Below are 19,118 nucleotides of genomic sequence, written 5' to 3' on the forward strand. Positions count from 1 at the left end.
CATAAAAATTAAACCCAAATCTTTAAACTTCGTAACAGTTCTAGGCTGAGGTTGAAGTTATGCTTACACCCCTGAAGCCTGAACTATTCAATCCTTTGTTTTTGTATTCCCCTATTAAATTTACACCTATAAAATTATTACAAAATCCGGTTTGAGCTATTTTCTCAACAACACAGATTAACTATTGACTCTCTACTGTCTAGTTAAATTAAAATTTATTAAGTTCAATTATTTTATAAAATTGATTATACTATTTCATTATAACAATTTATTATAAACTCTCCAATATATTGAGACAATATTGAGACAAATGACAGATGCATTTACTAAACAATGAACAAAATTCTAAACAAAAAAACAGGGGATTGAATGATTAAAAAAAACTGGGAAGCCCATTTGTTGACAATTCTTTCCTGGTTGTTCGGAGGGGTAGTACTTAACAAATTATTTTATCGGGTCCAAAATAAAATATATACTAAATGATAATAATTTTGTATTGTGAACATTTAGTAGGTAAATTGTGAACATTATTCAGTATTTGAATTGTGTATTTTGAACACTGGTCCACCTTACAAGGTCAGATCCATAGTATAACTATTATCAATCCTCCTTCTATCATCTGTAATTTTCTGTCTTAGGACTTAAATTAATATGAAATAATTTTCTTTAAAAAAAAACAATAATAATCCAGATGCTAAATTTTTAAAAAAAAAAAAAAAACAGAAAATAAAAAAAGAAAAGTAAAGAGTATGAAAACATATTGACTGCTCCCGGCATAGTACTTGTAGTAGACTAGAAACATCGTTGCCAACTGTCTGTATCTTCCTTGAATCGGCAATCGGCAATCGCGTCTCTAGAAAAAAAGTTGTTGCCTTTTCCTTCCACCACCGTACAGATCGCCTCTATCTCCGCCGCCCCTGAAGATGCCTTCTCGCAGAAGAACGCTTTTGAAGGTCATCATCCTCGGCGATAGCGGGTTCATCCTCTACTACTTCCATTTACTTTTCTTCCAAACTACCTCATCCTAGGGTTCTGCTTATCTCCTTGCGCGATTTAATCGAAATTCTTCAATCTTCACTTATTGATTTTATGTTTCAGTGGTTCTAGTTTTATTTTCCTGAATATACTGGGTGCTTCAATTGGATCTGATTCAGAGTGTTTGATTTGCAGGGTTGGGAAGACCTCGTTGATGAATCAGTATCCACGTGTTTTGCTAATTTGAATCTTTCTTTTTCCCCCAATTGGAATTTAGTATGCGAAACACCATTTTTTGCTACTCTAATTGACTGTCCTGTTTGTAGTTAATTATGGCTTCTCTGTTTTTGGGGTGTTTTGGATTAGTTTTGCTTCTTGTTGTGTGCCTTGAACAAACATAATAGATATGTAAACAAGAAGTTTAGCAATCAGTACAAAGCCACTATTGGAGCTGATTTCTTGACCAAGGAAGTGCAGTTTGAAGATAGGCTATTCACCTTACAGGTTAGTGACAAGTGTTTAGTTGCTCAATTCAATTACTGAGAACCAATGTGTTGATTTTTTTCTAAATTTTTTTTTATATAGACTTGGTCTGTGCTATAAAGCTTACCCTTTTGTCTTCCATTGTGAGAGTTGACCAGAGTCATGTAGTTTAAACTTTAAAGTCAACATTGTAATGAGATTTGCATTGTTAGATGGAAAATTTTCTTAAGAAAATAGTTCTGTTGAGTGACATAAATTTAGATTTTGAACATATGTTGCATTAGTCATTATTTCAAAATAGTTTATAATGAGCTTGTCAATGTTAGATGGGAATTTAAAATCAAATGACTTGTGAACTTACATCTTTAAGTTTCTCATATGCTTGTTTATGAACTATGGAGTACTTCCTTGCATCCTGAAATTGTGTTTTCTTGTATTGTAGATCTGGGATACAGCTGGCCAGGAAAGATTTCAGAGTCTTGGTGTAGCCTTCTATCGGGGTGCAGATTGCTGTGTCCTTGTCTACGATGTAAATTCAATGAAGTCATTTGAGAACCTAAACAACTGGAGGGATGAGTTCCTTATTCAGGTAACAATTAGCGAGTGTTTACTTGCATGTTGGCGGGCCTTTTACTTCTTTGCTGCAAGACTTTTGTATTTTGACACCTAGTACTCAGTTTGGGCTAAAGGAGAATAAGTAATATTGTCTAATGTAAATTACAGGCAAGCCCATCTGATCCAGAAAATTTTCCATTTGTGGTGATCGGCAACAAAATTGATGTTGATGGGGGAAATAGTAGAGTGGTAAGTTGTCTAACTATTCCCTATTGATTGTTCTAATTCTCTGTGCCTCCCACTTCTTTGGTTGTGCAACTGGGCTGGTAAAGCCATAATGGTTATAGCTCACCATCACTACTACTAGTTTCTTCAGTGATGGAATATTTTCCTGTTCAGATGATAACATACTGCCTCACCAATGCAGGTATCTGAGAAAAAGGCTCGGGCTTGGTGTGCCTCAAAAGGGAACATTCCATACTTTGAGACTTCTGCCAAGGAAGGCACCAATGTGGAAGAAGCTTTCGAATGCATCGCAAAGAATGCCCTGAAGAGCGGGGAAGAGGAAGAAATGTAAGTTAAACTGATAATGCTTTTGTTAACAATATGGCAGAACTTGGAATTAAATAAATAGTGATTTTCTTTTGTGGGTGAGTAAGAATGCGTTTCTGATTGAGCCTGTGGCCGCTACTGCTACTGCTAGATGCTTTCACTCGATTTTGCTTTTAATCAAACATTCTTGAAAGATTACAGCCGAGCCTTTGTTTGATGACACTTAAATTTCTATCTCTATATCTTACATTGTTTCTTTATTTCAATCAACTTATACTGACACAATTATTTTGGTTATTTGGCTGGTAATTATTGTGATGAAGATACTTGCCGGACACCATAGATGTTGGCAGCAGCAGTCAGCCGAGGGCATCTGGATGTGAGTGCTAAGCAGTTGATTGTTTTGGTAATCGAGATCTCGTAGCTCCAAGAACAGTGTGGACAACTTCTAGCCCTGTGATTTTTTCCTCTTTTTTTTTTTTTTTTTTCGGTTTTCCCTTAATGAATTGTTGCTTGTTGTCAAGCTGCCCTTGTACATTAGCCTTTACATTCAGCAGATTGATTGGTCCTGGAGTGCTTGTTGATGGTAGTCTTTGGTACTTCTTGTCCTAATAACCTATGGGCCGGAGGGTTCCATATTATTTATTGTTATAATTGCTGTTCAAAGATTGACATAATTTTTATTAATTCATCATTCTCCTTATACTTGCTGTGTTATCTTGAATGTTAATACTTGCACCTATCTATATAGTATATACTGTATATACTCTCTCTCTTCAAATATTTTATTATACTTTTTAATCAATTTATACTTAGCAATTTTCTTAATAAATCTTCAATCTTAATCAATTTATCATGAAACGGGCTCGTTAATTAAATTAGAAATATATAATATAAAACAAAGAGAGTAATACAAAAGCCATTGATAATGTGCCACAAAATTCACTTCTCATAAGAATCAATACAACATTTGTCATCCAAAATTTCAAAAGAGAATGGTCACAAAAATGAGATACTTCCCTCCCTCCCTTGAGGGCCAAAAATCTCTTATCCAGTCCCCTCCTCTCCAATACTTTTACCCTTTCGACGCCTCTTCCTTTTTCTTTTGGTTTTTGCATTTCCATCATCATTTTTCTTGGTTTCCTGCACTTGTTGAAGAGGAGAAGATTGGTACCATATAAGTATCAAATTCTGATTAAAAAACAGACTTAGCATAGAAGTGGAGATTATATGAGTGGCATGTGAGCGGGATAATCCACAGTTCAAAACTTAGATTTTACACATTTTCATGTGGTTTGAAAACTAAATACATTATGTTTGTGCTCATCATCAAAGGAAATGGGATATAACACGCAAAAAAATGAAATTCCAGATTCACTTGAAGAAAATATTTACCTTTTCTGATTCAGCTGTAGGCTTTTTCTTCTTCTTCTTGACAGAAAGTGGATTCGGGTTCTGCACAACACAATACATAGCATAGCCATACAGTGATTAACGCAGCACATAGAAAAGTGAAGCAGATTTTCTATAATGCAAGTCCGAGGATTTATAAAGCCAAGAAATCCTTTTGCAACAAATAGCAGTTAATAAATCAAAAGACCAAATTATTCTCAAGAATTTATACTTCACAAGTCCTACCTTGGCTATCTTTCTTTTAAATTGAACTTTATCCTTTAAGTCGCTTCTATTCCTTTTCCTATTCACAGATGTGTTGATATTCTGGACCTCTAAGCCATGACCTTCCTCTTCTTCACTTGCATTAGAAGTATCAACAGCTCCTCCATCAGACAATTTCCTCTTTTTCATAATGTTCAGCTCTTTATACTCTCTGCCGGTCATATGTGAACGTGCTTCTTCAGCTGCATTGGCAAACTGCTGCTGTGAAGTAGAGGGTCGTTCGAGAAATAAAGCATTCCTAAGTGCATATATAACAGGAACTCCAGGTATCTGCCACCACATAAAAAGTAAGGTTAAAACTCAGGAAGCTATTTAAAACAAATTAACACTTGAATACCAATCTTTATACATATTGTTGTTGCTATGAAGGCAAATCTAGAAAGATAGTTTTATTTAGTTTTTAAGAAAGATTTCGTAAAGAAGTCTATAGATATGATACTATCAAATTAGTACTAAATGGTTCAGCCTATATATTTCCAAATTTTCACCTGCAATTTTTTTACTATAAACTTTAAAGTCAGACTATAATAAAAATAATAAATCCAAAATATTTAGAAACAAGAGTATCAATAACAACAGAAATAAGAAGTTCAACAACCTGCTGAAGCTTTTTCCGTAGATCAGCATCCTGGGTAGCAACAAAAAAGTGCTCGGGGTTGTTTTCCCCAATAACTTCAGTTATGCAATCTATAGTACTTCTACGTTTCTCATGATCACATCTGTAACAAAGAAAGACCAGAGCTTTAGGTGCAGCAAATCGTATCTGTATTCAGCCAGTTTCAAAAACCACAACTCCATGCCTTCCATAATTCAAATATTCAATTACACTCGTTCGCAAGTTATAGATGCAGAACACCACATTAGAATGAAAGGTTTACCTTGCAGTTAAAAGGCTACGAGCTGCATCGAGTGACTCAGAATAGGAAGCTCCAAGGACTCTCTTCAACTCTGGGCTCTTCAACTCTTCAACAGCACATCTGCCAAAAAAAAAAAAAAAACCTTAAACACAAAGCTAAAAGCTATTCCCAAAAGAAATAAATTTGAAGTTTTGAACCCAGAACACAGGAAAAAGGAGCAGACCTAGTAGTGAAGAGTTTCACTGAAGCACCAAGAACATTGACAAGAGCAGTATCAGCAGGTGTTATTTGATTGGCAACCAAATGGTGCACAAAAGTACCATCACATAAAATCTTATAGGGCGCTCTAAAACCAAAACAAGCTGCATAAAACCTCACAGCTTTGCGATGGCGCTTCTGCTTTTTCACCTTCATCTTTTAGACAAAAAGACAATCATTTTAATATTCTACAAGCAAAGAGCATAGCCTAACAACAAACTATGGCTCAAACTATATAAATATAAAAAGCAATAATAATTCCAGGATGGTCTAACAAATTATTATAAAGCTAATAATTGAATCAATTTTTATAAAATTTTTAGTCAATGTGGGCGGCAAAGAACAGAAACAACGACACAAATTGATGAAGCCTCCCGAGAAGATAGACAGAAGAAAGAAAATACCTTAATTCGTCGGCGAGGTTTTGGGGAGCAGCCGGTAGCGTACGGCAACGTCGGCGAGGAAGAAGAAAATGGCGGAGGCTTTGGGCATAGCAGTAATTATAGTGGTTAAGTTAGGCCCAGCCCAAATGGTTTAAAATTAAAGGACCATCTTTTGGGCTTGATCCAAATTTATTATTGAGCTACCATTTATATCGTGGACCAGAGTCCATCTTGCATGATAGACCTGGTTCAAAAATTATACGAAGTATAGACATATTTCGTATTTACACTTAACGTATATAGTTACTATATTATTTATATGTAGTTAATATGTTATGTCTTTGATTTATTTACAAATATATAAATTGTTAACTGTAAATACATAATAAGTCAACTAGACTTATAATCGGAAGATTACTTCAGACGAAAATTTATAATACAAGGTAAATCATAATACATGATATAATTTGTCCTTCACCGATTAAAGTCAAAAAATAAACTTTATCATTAACGCATATTTAAATAATGATTGTGACCAAAACTATGTGGTCTAATGATACCTTAGTTAGACTTTCATTTAGAAGGTTATGAGTTCAACCTCTACTCTTGTAATAGAGATTGTGAAATTTTCCGAATTTTATAGAATATATTTATATTATCATTTGAAAGAGATGAATGGTTGATACAATATAATTGATCAATTAAACCAAAGATGGGTTTAATCAATATACACCCGTCCGCACGTACATACATACATACATAAATTTATAGCTACGCCTACGATACTACTCATCAATCAGGCTCTACGGAGAAGCTTTTTCCACTGGGCTGTGATAGATAATAGCAGGGTTAGTTTTCATCGTCTGAAAATTCGTCGCGAACCGGACGCCGGCGGGATCCGACCCGCCGGCGGCGGTTGGAAGCAGATCTCGCAGCGCTTTAGGCATCGCCTGCTTCTCCATCACCCGGTTCCAATACTCTCCGCCGCCCGGCTCCTTCCTCGCATTGCTCAAGTATGCAAGCTGATCGATACATACATACAGGTAATTCAAACAGATTAATTAACGTTATTTTCACAAATAATTTTACAAAAAAAATCGTTGAAATTAATGATGAACTTACAGAGAAAAGTGCGAGGAGAAGAAGGATGCCAGTAAAGCGTGTCATTTTGACTTGTATGTTTCTTCTGTATTGTCTGGTGATGACTGATGAGGACCGTTTTGGCAGGGGAGAGTTCTAATTTATAGAAATATTTTACAGGGAATTTTTTGTTTTGTTTTGTTTTTTTTTTTTAATTAAAAAAAAATTTAACTTTTTTTTTTCTTGATTATTTTAGCAGCGCCCACAGATGATGAATTTAATAAATTTGATTTTTTTTTTTAATTCCTACAAATTATTATGTTTATTTTAAGTTCTCTAGATCTCCCAAATATTGACTATAACAAACATTCCAATCAATCGATGACACACATAAATAAGGGTGATGTTAATGTTAGAAAACATTAATATTAAGATTGCATTTTCTTCATCCATTTTATTATATATATTCCGAGAGTAAATATACACCATACCATGAGCCATGACTAACTATATATAATACTAATATAAATATAGACTTAGTTCCTCACTTAACTTAAAAGGTCATGACCGGAGACAGAAATGTGAATATAATCAAATTTTACTGAAAGCATGTATGAGAAAAAAGGTTTAAGAATATTGAAAGGTTTGGATTAAATTCCTTGTGCGTATACATAAAATTATAATCTGATCACTAGATTGATTATGCAACTCATAATTTACGTCGGAGTCACTAAAAATGATTCTATGAACTTAGAATTTGTACAACTTTTGATTCTTATCTTTTTCCGATACAAACTACGAAAATCAAATATAAAAACTAATTATGATACCCTCCCCCTTCTTATATGCTCTCTCCCCCACCTCACCAAAAGATTGCCAAAAGTTCAAGAAAAAGTACTAATGGTGACGTTTTAGAGTATAAGCACTTTGAGAAATGTGTAGAATGTGGAAACATAGTTTATGATTTATTTCTTTACCAAGACTTTGATAAAGCGGTATTAGATATCGTGGTAATCCAATCTTTTTTTTTTTTTTTGAAATATATTGGTGCACCGTGTTGATAGGGCCACCTCTCCTTTTTATATTTGCTGAATAAAAACACGTGTAAATGTCAAAATGAAATCATATTGCTGCTTTCCACAATTTTGATTAGTCGCATTATCTTCGGGAAAGATTTCATTAATACAATTATATATTTTACAGAACAATATAATATAAGGAGAGTGATAATGAATTTTAATAAGCCTAGAATATAATACGAAGTCATAATAGGTCCCCTCAAATTTAAAGTTATTTAAAAAGAATATTGAATTTGTCCGTTATTTAACCTTGTTATAGTTATTGACGGGTGAAAATTGTTTTGTGTTGTCTAATTTGATTAAAAAAAGTCAATTTTTTTAATATTATTTAATTCAGTATTGGTAAATAAGATTTATATAATCAAAACTTACATTAAAATGAACATATGTTAAATATAAAAAGAAATTAAACTTAATTTTTTGAATGACGAGAGAAACCCGTAATCACACAATTGTTATTTGAGAATGTGCCATGCATTGAGTAAACATGCTCTTGTGTATGTATGATTGTATATATCTCTACCCGCATGGGCAGCTCAATTGGTCATAGAGGTGAAACTTTGGAAGAATGACCAGAGATCGAGTCTTAATCTCTCACAGCAAAGGGGTAAGGGGGTTCCTTGTGCACACTAAGCACATGTCTGTTGGGTTGGTATTGAACCTTACTTTTTTTTAAAAACAGACTATAATTTAATACCGAAAAATCTAGATATGGACGATAAAGACAATGGGAATTCTCGAGATTAAATATTTAAGACGTGATGAAGTACTCATCCCCACAAAGTTTGTAACAGTAGCTAGGTGCGCACCATGTGAGATTCTGCTAGCTTTTGACCTTATTGTAGCTATTTTGGTCAGCACTCCTTTCACATCCACACCACACTATTAACCCATTGAAGTTATATATACCCTTCATTCCTTTTTTAAACAAATATACCATCCATGGCCACATACAGGTGCTCAACTCTGTCATTCATGGAGTCAACTACAAAAACCCCCATTAATACCAATTCATTCTCCTTCAAATGATTACTTCACGTTCCATAGTTGAAATTCAACATTTCCCTTTAATCATTTCTGTCCTTTAATGGTCAATCCTCCATGAAAATGCACCACTCAAAAACCCTAGCTAGCTAGCTAGTCGATTGGCATTCACAAAGTCAACTTTTTAACTTTTAAATTTCACCCAAAATTAAACATGGTTAGTACCGAATCCAGAAACAAAATTAGACACAAAATCTGTTAAAGAATAACCAAATCAATAAAAAGACAAAAATGGAAGAATAACACAACATTTACTTGGTTTGGCAGTAGGCCTACATTTACCATGCGTGAAGTCAATATTTTATTAATAATTGTGATGATTATGCATCCAAGATTACTTCTTACAAGCATAACATTTATATGTAACATTAACTTATAATACATTTATAAAATTACCCATGTATTATTGTACTGCGGGGGCACTGTCCCCGCACCCCTAACCCACCCAACAAATTTAAACCCCGTAGATAAGTGTTGTACCCATGTATTATTGCACTCCAACAAATGTCATCTTCCATGGATAAATAAACCATACACAACACAACCATTAAAGTTGAAAAAGATAATTTTAAGTAAAGTTATTAGTTGAATGCCATTGATAATCAAATACTAAATCATAAATTAACTCTAAAATAAGTATTAAAAATATAGAAGTAGTTATGTTAGAAAAAAACAATGGGTGAAACTTAAGTTCAAGTGATATGGTTATTAGGTGGTAGTAACTTTCAATGAGTTCTTGTCACGTTCAATTTATTCATGGACCCAATAGTAGATCTAGTTGGTTTTAGAACACTGATCTGGAAGGATATATCCACTGTCAAAAACGTTATTGTACATGTTTGTGAGACATGATTACATGAAAATAATTTTCGAGACGATAAGTGCACAAGTAACAATTATAATCTCATATACAATTCAAATGTTATAATATTTAAACACTTAATTAACTGTCAATGACCTTGTAGCCTAGTAACATAAAGTGACCTTTCTAAATGAGAGTTCATGGATTTGAATCGATAAAATAGTTATGAACAGATATTATATTGTAACATAGTCAGTAGTACTAAAAAAACATACACCAAATACAAACAATATTTATTCTGTATAATTGCCTTTTCCGGTCTTTCTAGTTAGTAATAATACTACACAGTACACACGAACATCATAAATCTTTAATAATTTTTGAAGGAACTAGCCAAAAGACACACAAACGTACACAATACTACAAATAACAACAACAATAAATAAAGGAAAGTTTTTTTCTTTTTAAATTTTATTGTCATAAAATTTCATTTAATAACAGTACACTTGCTGGTTGATTATATATTTAAAAATTTCCAGAAGATGTCGGAAAGTGTGAAAATATTAAACAAATAAAATGGGGACAGTCGACAAGGCAAAAATATGATTATTAGATTGGAGTTGACTTAGGGAAGAGGAATCGGACTCATGCATTATATTTGTGCGGATGATGCTTCTCGTGCGATTGTCTGATCATTTATCAATACATACGCATAAATACACTATAAAGTGTTGAGATATGCACCATTAAGCGTGATGCGATGTGAATTATTTTTTGGTGTGTGATACATTTTGTGGTGCTTTGATATTTTTCATTGTGGTGCATTTTCAAACACTGTGTAGTGCATTAACGCACATCTGATGCTAATTTGCACAGGAAACACTGTCCGCATTTGAACGTCTATATATATATATATATATATATATATATATATATATATATATATATATATATATATATATATATATGAAGGTATTTGTGTTTGGAGCTAAGCGAAACACATCGACGGTTTGGAGTTATGTAAGACTTGGAATTGAAAATTTTGTCCCAGGGGGAGTGGATATATGGGGATGCAATAATGCTACCATTTTTAAACAACCAAATCACCATCACCTGTCGCACTACATATACCCTTTTTAATTTTGGCCCAACAAACCACACTTAAGTGTGTACATATATGATTTTGTCAACAAATCCTTTCTTTTTTTCAACTTCCTTTTATCCTTGTGTTTATCAGCTAGGGCACACATAAAGTCATCAGAGCATCACTCCCATTAAAGATAAGCATTAATAATCCCTAAGCTTCCATAAAAAAGAAATATTGATGATAAATTCAAACTTCATGTAATTCACATATTACTTACCTAGTTTTATGATTCTTCTTCCCAAACGGTTGAATCTCCAATCCCAAAAACAGCCCACACCTCGACCCGACAGAGCATTTTGGAGGATATAAATCATGGTAACTCAGCTGAACCACAGAAATTAGACCCCTGATCATTCTTCTCAAACTTCACTCCTAGACTAGACCCCTAATCATTCTTCTCAAACTTCACCCCTAGACTAGACTCCTGATCATTCTTCTCAAACTTCACCCTTATGACTAATTGAGCTGCCATGCAGGATAGTTTTATGATGGGTTAGAGATGGGAGGCAAAACCATTAAGTTTAAACCCCTATTATGTAGAGTTCAAATAATCAATTTCTACTACCGCTATTAATCTACTTGACAAAGTATATTACTGTCACATCTAATGACTAATGGTGCGTATTTAATCTTAGCTTGTTTATTAAAAAATATTTTAAGAAGCTTAATTATTACTAATGTCATCATTCAAAATTTTGTGATTTTTAATTATTTTTATATAAGGTCCCTATTAATATGCTATGTTAATTTTTTGAATACACTATAAAGTATAAACTATTAATATTAATAAAAGATAAGAGCAACATTACAATAATGACTTTCACAAAAGTCAGCTATATATACATCCACGATTAATTAACATACATCTATGTTAGCTAGGCAGCTTTGAAACGTCTCTTCGTGTAATACGACGTGTTTGATATTATGATGAAACATTTGACTCTCTCCGGGAGCATTACAAAATTGTTGAAAATGATTTTTTTTTTTTTTTTTTTGACGATGAAAGTTTATAATCACTATATGATAGTGTTGTGTAAATATGAGAGATAAACTATACTAAAAAAGACTTTGTGCAATGAGTTGCATTATTATGTAATGGTATACAAAACATACATGAAAAATAAAACAACCTTTAAAATAAGAGAATCATTCTTCCCAAATTATGAGAATCATGATTTTTCCACTCGACAACTATATATTTTCGAAACGTTTGAAAATGAAATCTTATATCTCGAAGTAGTGAAAGCTACATGCTTTATTATTATTATTATTTTAAAAAAAAAAAAGTTTTCGTACTTGACTTATTAAAAAGTTAAAGTGGCATGTTTTCAAATATATATATATATATATATATATATATATATATATAATAAGACCAAGATAAAGGTGGTAAAAAACAAAAATGAATGTGAACATACGACCTTTCCCTCAGTATCTATCCTTGTCCAATTTGATATATATATATATATATATATATATACACACACACACATAATGCAGTGGAGTGGGGTAGGGGAGGAGCAACTGCCTCATCGCTTCCACTGTGAATCCGCCCATGAGTACGTGTGTAATGGTCAACCATCAATAATTCAGGTTTAGGACAGATCGACATGAGTGGCAAAGCCCACAAATATGGGTTTTAAGTTGATGTCCACACTACCTACTTAGCTGAGCTTCCTCCAAATATATTGCAATAAGTCGCAATCAAACTCCACCATGCAGACTATACATATATACATATATATATATATATATATATATATATATATATATATATATATATATATATATATATATATATATATATATATATATATATATATATATATAGTTCAGTGTATGCAGGCAGGCAGGCAGATCCAACCCAAACACCATACATGCACGCAACGCAACTAGTTGACTCCATCCATCATCCATCTGCGATCCACAATGTTTTGTTTGGTGAATTGCAATTGCCATCATATCATATGGCTCACAACAAAACATTATTAAACAAACTACAAAATTCACGAGGTTTAATTGGTTCTTGCAATATAATTGTTTAATAATCTTAGCTTCCATGGGGTTGTACTTCCCTAAAAGCTTAAAGAATATAATATGTTGAATTGGTTCTTGGAATTTGGAAATATGCCAACTACATACTTGTAATAGTAGTCGAAAAAGTTGAAAACATGCATCTCTACATATCATATCATCCATATATTTTGAATTTTTGGTAGTACAGTCAGAGAAGTTGGCCAAAATCACTAATTTTCTAAGTAACCATACAAGCCTTCATATATAAATAGAATCTTGGAAAAAAAAATTACCTTAGCTTCTCTAGTTCATTCATTCACGCGCGTGTATATATATATATATATATATATATATATATATATATATATATATATATATATTAGCGTTCATATGAGATTATTATGAGAATCATGTCTTAGATGAGAACCTGCGAACTACTACTTTTTCGGTGTAATTTATATTATTATTATTGTTGTTGTTGTTGTTGTTGTTGTTGTTGTATGTTGTGGTTGTTGTTGTTGTTGTTTTTTTTTTTTTTTTTTTTTTTTTTTGATGTAATGTATAGCCAGCCATGTCAAGTTTTTATTTAGTCAAATTATTGAATACATAATAAGTTGATTGAAGAAAAATTATCCTTACTTAAAAGATGACTGAATAGGTAGAACATAATTCCCAAATAAGAAGATTACGAGTTTGATTTTTACTAGTGTTATCTCAATTGAGCCTATCGCACAAGGTTGAGTTTTTAATTTTTAGTGTGATTTAACTTTCATCTATGATACGCAAAAACGAAATTTATGTACCTAGCGCTTCACATAGTCAGTCTTGGTGCACTTTGACTCTCCTTTATATATAAGGATGCAATGTTTCCTTAGTGCATAATGATATTACTTCTCAATTAATTTATACTCTCTAATAATAATTACGAGTTTCTCTAATAAATAAAAAGAGGAAGTGTTAATTGTCTAGAGATGTTCAACGGGCTACAGCCCATAGATTGTCCCACTGTTGCTAAAGGTTGACTTAATATTACGTACGCGTGATATTCACAATGAAGAATATACGTTCTTATAATGCCTATTTATTTATATTTGTAATATGCATGATGTCATGCAGACTATCCTTCTTTCTTTTCTTTTTTTCTTTTTTCAAAAAAATTATAATTTAATAAAAATTTACCTGTGACTTTTGAAAAATAATAAAGAAAAAAAAAGTCTCGCATACTGTTTTATTTCTTTACAACGACCCACCGGCTGGCCACGTGTTCCCTAATTGTTAAATCCATAATATCTTTTTAAAAATATTTTCCCAAAAGGATATAGATAGTGATTGAAGGTTTGAATGTAATAAAAAATACATATAATACTATACAACCATGATGTTGCATTAACAAAAATAGAAAAAAAAATTAATAATGTCAAAAAAGGTTACCACCGATGATATTAATTTTTTCAAAATTTAAGGACACCACGACTCCTCTCGAGAGACGAGAGGAGGAGGTAAATTATATTATGAGATAGATCTAAAATGATTACTTTTGCCCTGAAGATTACGAAAGAATAGATAATTCATATAATGTACCTCAGCTCAACAAGCTTATGAACTTATTTAATTTGCGGTTGCTATGAATTACCCAATAATATAATATGCTTATTATTGGACGAGTTCGTTTAATTAAATATAAGATTATTTTATAATTGCTACATACACTGCATGTACTGTAGTACCATCAGAGAATATTGTACTATAACATGGCCTTTGAGAAATATATGTATTAGTATCACTAATGGCTGACTTTGACCAGCTCCAACAGCAACAAAAAAAAAAAAAACACTCATTAAAACAACATTATATTATTCCCTGCTAAAAGTCTAAAACCTGGGGAGATGGATCATAATAAGTACCTACCTGCTATAACATAGTAGAGGAGCTTCAAGAACTTAAAAGGAAGAAGCTATGGATTCCACCAGATTTTCCAGCGCTTCAGTCATCTTCGGAACACTGCTTCTCTTGCAGGTATGTATATATATATGTAGATCATATGTACCATAAACATTTAAGGTGGTCAGACATGATGGACGAAAATAGTGAATTTTCCATAACTGATCAGTTCAAATCAAGAAAGTTAATAACTTAATAAGTCGTTCTTGGTTAAGAGTTGAACTTGTAACTTTTATTACTACGTATTAAGTATCATCAGTTATTCTGCAGCCTGACCAATTTGGCTAGGGTTGATTAAATTAACGTTAATTGTCTAAATATAATGGGTGCATACAGGTCGTGTATGAAGGTTGCAGTGCAAGGAAGATGGGGATGATACAAGAAAGGGGTTTGCAGCATGATTCACCGCCGCCGACATCTTCATCGTACATGGATCCTCAGCTGAATGTTTTCTTCACTCCGAATGATCTGGAGATTGGGAAAAGGTTGCCGGTGTTTTTCGACATCAATGATCGTTCAACTTACCCGCATCTTCTGTCCAGAGAAGAAGCCGATTCCATTCCCTTCTCATCCGCCGACCTCCCTTATCTCCTTGATTTCTTCTCCTTCTCCGCCGCCTCGCCGCAGGCCACGGCCATGGCGGAAACCCTCAGGCACTGCGAGTTCCGGCCGATGGAAGGAGAGACCAAGTTCTGCGCCACGTCTCTGGAATCCATGCTCGACTCCACCCGCGAAACGTTCGGGTCGGGTTCAAAGTTGAGAGTTTTGGCGACGAAATTCGTGACGAAGCCGCCGTCTGTTTCTCTGCAGAATTACACCGTCGCGGCGGCGCCGAGAGAGATCCCGGCGGAAAAGATGGTGGGGTGTCACGCTCTCCCTTACCCTTACGCGGTGTTCTACTGCCATAGCCAGCAGAAGAATAAGGTGTTGAGGATTTCGTTGGTGGGGGAGAACGGAGAAGACAGAGTTGACGCCGTCGGAGTTTGCCATATGGACACCGGAAAGTGGAACCCGAACCATGTCTCATTTCGAGTTCTGGGTATCCAGCCCGGCGCCTCTCCGGTCTGCCACTTCTTCCCGGTGGATAATCTTGTTTGGCTTCCTTTGCCTTAATTAAAACTTAAAACTGTATTGTGAAGCAAACTGTATTTAGAACACTACTATGGTTTCGAATACCCCATCAATTGAAAAATTCATACCCAAATACAATAAGGGTTTCATTCCCTTATTCATTCTTAAGCACTACTATTAGTAACCATTCTCATTCCACCCTACTACCAAACATGTTAAATATTTTCACCAAAACCCATTACCATTACCAATTTGATACCCATTTCGATTCCTATGTGCGAACCAAACACACCCTCACTTTATTTTGTGTAATATTATCATATTGTGTATATTAAAATCTTAATTATCTACTTGCTTGAATTACTTTCAATTATCTACTTTAACTTGGAATTGTTCAAAAGGCGATCAAGTGCTATCAAGTGTGATGTAGATTAAATCACCCTAATTGTGTACAGTACAATAGCAGGCTCACCCATCTGATAGCCTAACCGGGAATCTCTTAATTACAGTGTTTCTAGTAGTTGAAAAGTCATCTTTTAATGAAGTATTTATAGAGGGCCTAGGGAGTAGTGCCCGGTCTTCCGGCATGGCGGGCTCCTGGCGTCCATGCACCGGGTCTTACGAAGGCAGGCATGCAGCCAAACACATGGCCTGAAACTTCTGTCAGTACTCAGTAACATGCAGGGCAGGGTCCACAATCTGGTAGAGATGAGTCGTGTACTCCTCCGGTCACCGATTTTGCCCTGACCGACTACTGAACCAATTAAGCGGGTGCTGACCAGTTGATCGAGTGGCCGGGTGGAGGGTGAAGTACACCGGTGACCGGGCGTAGCCTACGCAGTTCTGCTCGGCCGTAGGGTGATGTCTATTTGATCAAAAAGTAAGAATTGACTGGAATGTGGATTTCAGATTTCAGATATTCTATCAACTCAAGAAGATAATGAAGATTGAGATTTCAGATATTTTGTGTTGCGCATACGTAGGAGAAAGTTTCTCCGAACGGTGTCAACATATGGTAACAGATCCTTACGGCCTCTCTCTCTATATTTTTTGGTTCTTTCTCTTAAAATGTGAAAGATAATTATATGGTTGGGAAAATGGCACTTTTTCCCCCTAAGCTATATACTTATAACACTTTTTCCTCCTGAATTATTTAAGTGGCTCTTTTTCCCCCTAAAATGTTAAATGGACATATTTACCCTTAAAATAAATATTTAAAATTAATATTTCATTTATTTTTATTTTCCAACAAATTATTACTATAATTTGGTTCAAACCAAACAGATACTATAGCAACCAAACCAAAATATTCCAATTACAATTTATAATCAAAATGCGATATTTAGAGTTTATTAAAATCGCGAACCGAAATGACTGATTCATGTTCCGAACTGAAAAAATAAAATACATTTATTGTTGAATTTAACTATTTTAAAATAAAATTTTAAAATAAAGACGGTTCAAAATCGCGAACTGGATTCGGAACCGCCGGTTCACGGTTCATGATCCAATTTTTTTTTCTTAAATTTAATAAATTAAAATCCAAATATTGGGTTCTAGATCTGAATCATAACTGAAAAATTTTAATTCGATTGCTATAGTGTCTGGTTCAGTTCGAACCGAACCGTGGTAATCGCTACATATACGCAATAATTTGTTGAAGTGAAATAAATAAAATGTTTGTTTTAAGGGTAGAAATGTCAATTTAATATATTTGGGGGAAAAACCACCACTTTTAAAATAATTAAGGGGGCTAATGTGCTTACATAAATAATTGAGGGGGAAGAAGTGCTATAAGTATATAATTTAGGGGGAAAAAGTGCCATTTTCCCTATATGGTTTATGATTTAACATAATGTTACTAATAATTAATCTTTAAGCTATTGTCAAAATTAGCAATTTAACCTACATTAACTTGATAATGGTTTGATAATGTGTTTGTTAAACTTTGATTTATAAAATTTTTTGTAACCGTTATTTAAAAATACGCATAAGACGAAGTTTGTTTTGTAATCCTGATTGATAAACGACTCGTTAGTAAAAAATTTCAAGGTGATGATAAATCTGCCAACACCCTCATAAGTTTTAACCATAAATATACATTATCATATAAAAATTGTTCAAGCTAAGTCCACTTACTAAGGTTACTCAATGCGTGACGAACAATTGACACGTTAAATATAATAAAATTAAGATATATATATATATATATATATATATATATATATATATATATATATATATATATATATAGGCGGGTTCAGGTGCGGCAGTGTCTTACTGCGCGACGATTTCTTACGGTGCGACAACACCAATAGTTCAACAAATATGCACAATCAAACGTTAGGAAAATACACCACACAAAACAGGGTAAACAGAGCCCTGCATCACCAAACACACACCATTAGGTGTGAGTAAAAACACCATACACTTTTCGGAAATACACCATTGGGGGTGGTGAGTTATATGGTATATTTTTTTGAGTCCGTTGTGTATTTTGTGATGTTTTATTACATTTCATTGTGGTGTGCTTTTATTACACTGTTAGTGCATATTGTTAACACTGTTGGTGTATTCTGGAATTCCGCCGCACGAGAAGACCCCGCCGCATTTGAACTTTATTCTATATATATATATATATATATATATATATATATATATATATATATATATATATAATGCTACTTGTATTTTAGAGGATATATGGTGCATACTTTATATTAATTGCCTTAAAGCATGTAATATTTGTGGGAAAAAATGTCTTGAATTTTTGTTGGTCCAGTTTGGAAGGTTGCAATACAAGTTTGTGACCACATCAAAAAATTTTCCTTCGGCCATACACCTACCCGTGCTCGAAATGAGCCCTAAATAAACCCTAGCTAGCACACTCTCCCCTCTATTCTCTCCTCACCACATAAAAAAAAAATACAGACAAAAAAGCTATTTGTAATAATTCATACAAAAAATAGTCTTTAATTAATTAATTTAAGGATAATTATTGATTAACAAACTTAGGTTAACCTTAGGACAAATTGTGGTAAATTTTGTTTTAATAAAATATTGAGGTAGCGGTCCCTGGTCCTTAGCTTACATTAAGAATGAGAGGTTGTTATTGAAAATGGACACGTCTGATGAAACCGCCTCATGCACGTAGCGAATTAGATTTGAGTGGAAGTCTTGTACGAACGAACTTCACGA

At 33.6% G+C, this 19,118-nt stretch overlaps 3 protein-coding genes across 5 annotated transcripts; 2 read left to right on the plus strand and 1 right to left on the minus strand.

Annotated features, from left to right (window-relative positions):
- The first annotated feature begins 865 nt into the window (after window positions 1-865).
- On the plus strand, window positions 866-3,270 carry LOC109161467 (ras-related protein Rab7). The gene is made up of 7 exons (XM_019309882.1): window positions 866-976; window positions 1,171-1,197; window positions 1,380-1,479; window positions 1,901-2,047; window positions 2,182-2,262; window positions 2,441-2,586; window positions 2,889-3,270. The coding sequence occupies exons 1-7, from the start codon at window positions 924-926 to the stop codon at window positions 2,953-2,955; spliced, it is 621 nt and encodes a 206-aa protein (XP_019165427.1). The 5' UTR covers window positions 866-923; the 3' UTR covers window positions 2,956-3,270.
- Window positions 3,271-3,473: 203 nt separating this feature from the next.
- On the minus strand, window positions 3,474-5,864 carry LOC109161466 (rRNA-processing protein utp23). 3 transcript variants are annotated; one of them, XM_019309879.1, is made up of 7 exons: window positions 5,766-5,864; window positions 5,323-5,516; window positions 5,121-5,219; window positions 4,841-4,961; window positions 4,204-4,512; window positions 3,961-4,020; window positions 3,474-3,708 (listed from the first exon to the last, which is right to left on the minus strand). In XM_019309879.1, exons 1-7 carry the CDS (start codon window positions 5,847-5,849, stop codon window positions 3,613-3,615), a joined length of 963 nt encoding a protein of 320 aa, XP_019165424.1. In that variant the 5' UTR covers window positions 5,850-5,864; the 3' UTR covers window positions 3,474-3,612. The 3 variants fall into 3 exon arrangements, with proteins under 3 accessions (XP_019165424.1, XP_019165426.1, XP_019165425.1); XM_019309881.1 differs by having other exon boundaries at window positions 5,323-5,513; window positions 5,762-5,834; XM_019309880.1 differs by lacking the exon at window positions 3,474-3,708 and having other exon boundaries at window positions 3,855-4,020.
- An 8,791-nt stretch (window positions 5,865-14,655) lies between these two features.
- LOC109161252 (BURP domain-containing protein BNM2C-like) lies at window positions 14,656-16,033 on the plus strand. Its single transcript, XM_019309574.1, has 2 exons — window positions 14,656-14,924; window positions 15,186-16,033. The coding sequence occupies exons 1-2, from the start codon at window positions 14,865-14,867 to the stop codon at window positions 15,960-15,962; spliced, it is 837 nt and encodes a 278-aa protein (XP_019165119.1). The 5' UTR covers window positions 14,656-14,864; the 3' UTR covers window positions 15,963-16,033.
- Window positions 16,034-19,118: the final 3,085 nt, after the last annotated feature.

This window comes from Ipomoea nil, unplaced genomic scaffold (assembly GCF_001879475.1).
Source record: "Ipomoea nil cultivar Tokyo-kokei standard unplaced genomic scaffold, Asagao_1.1 scaffold2922, whole genome shotgun sequence".
Lineage (NCBI taxonomy): Eukaryota > Viridiplantae > Streptophyta > Magnoliopsida > Solanales > Convolvulaceae > Ipomoea > Ipomoea nil.

Bases quoted from the DNA above. Each gene is read 5' to 3' on its own strand.
- LOC109161252 (XM_019309574.1), top strand. From the start codon at position 14,865: ATGGATTCCACCAGATTTTCCAGCGCTTCAGTCATCTTCGGAACACTG. The intron at 14,925-15,185 runs GTATGTATATAT...GGGTGCATACAG, and splicing joins GAACACTGCTTCTCTTGCAG to GTCGTGTATGAAGGTTGCAG.
- LOC109161467 (XM_019309882.1), top strand. From the start codon at position 924: ATGCCTTCTCGCAGAAGAACGCTTTTGAAGGTCATCATCCTCGGCGAT. The intron at 1,198-1,379 runs GTATCCACGTGT...CAAACATAATAG, and splicing joins AAGACCTCGTTGATGAATCA to ATATGTAAACAAGAAGTTTA. The intron at 2,048-2,181 runs GTAACAATTAGC...TGTAAATTACAG, and splicing joins GGGATGAGTTCCTTATTCAG to GCAAGCCCATCTGATCCAGA.
- LOC109161466 (XM_019309879.1), bottom strand. From the start codon at position 5,849: ATGCCCAAAGCCTCCGCCATTTTCTTCTTCCTCGCCGACGTTGCCGTA. The intron at 5,220-5,322 runs GTCTGCTCCTTT...TTTTTTTGGCAG, and splicing joins GTGAAACTCTTCACTACTAG to ATGTGCTGTTGAAGAGTTGA. The intron at 4,021-4,203 runs GTAGGACTTGTG...TGTGTTGTGCAG, and splicing joins TTAAAAGAAAGATAGCCAAG to AACCCGAATCCACTTTCTGT.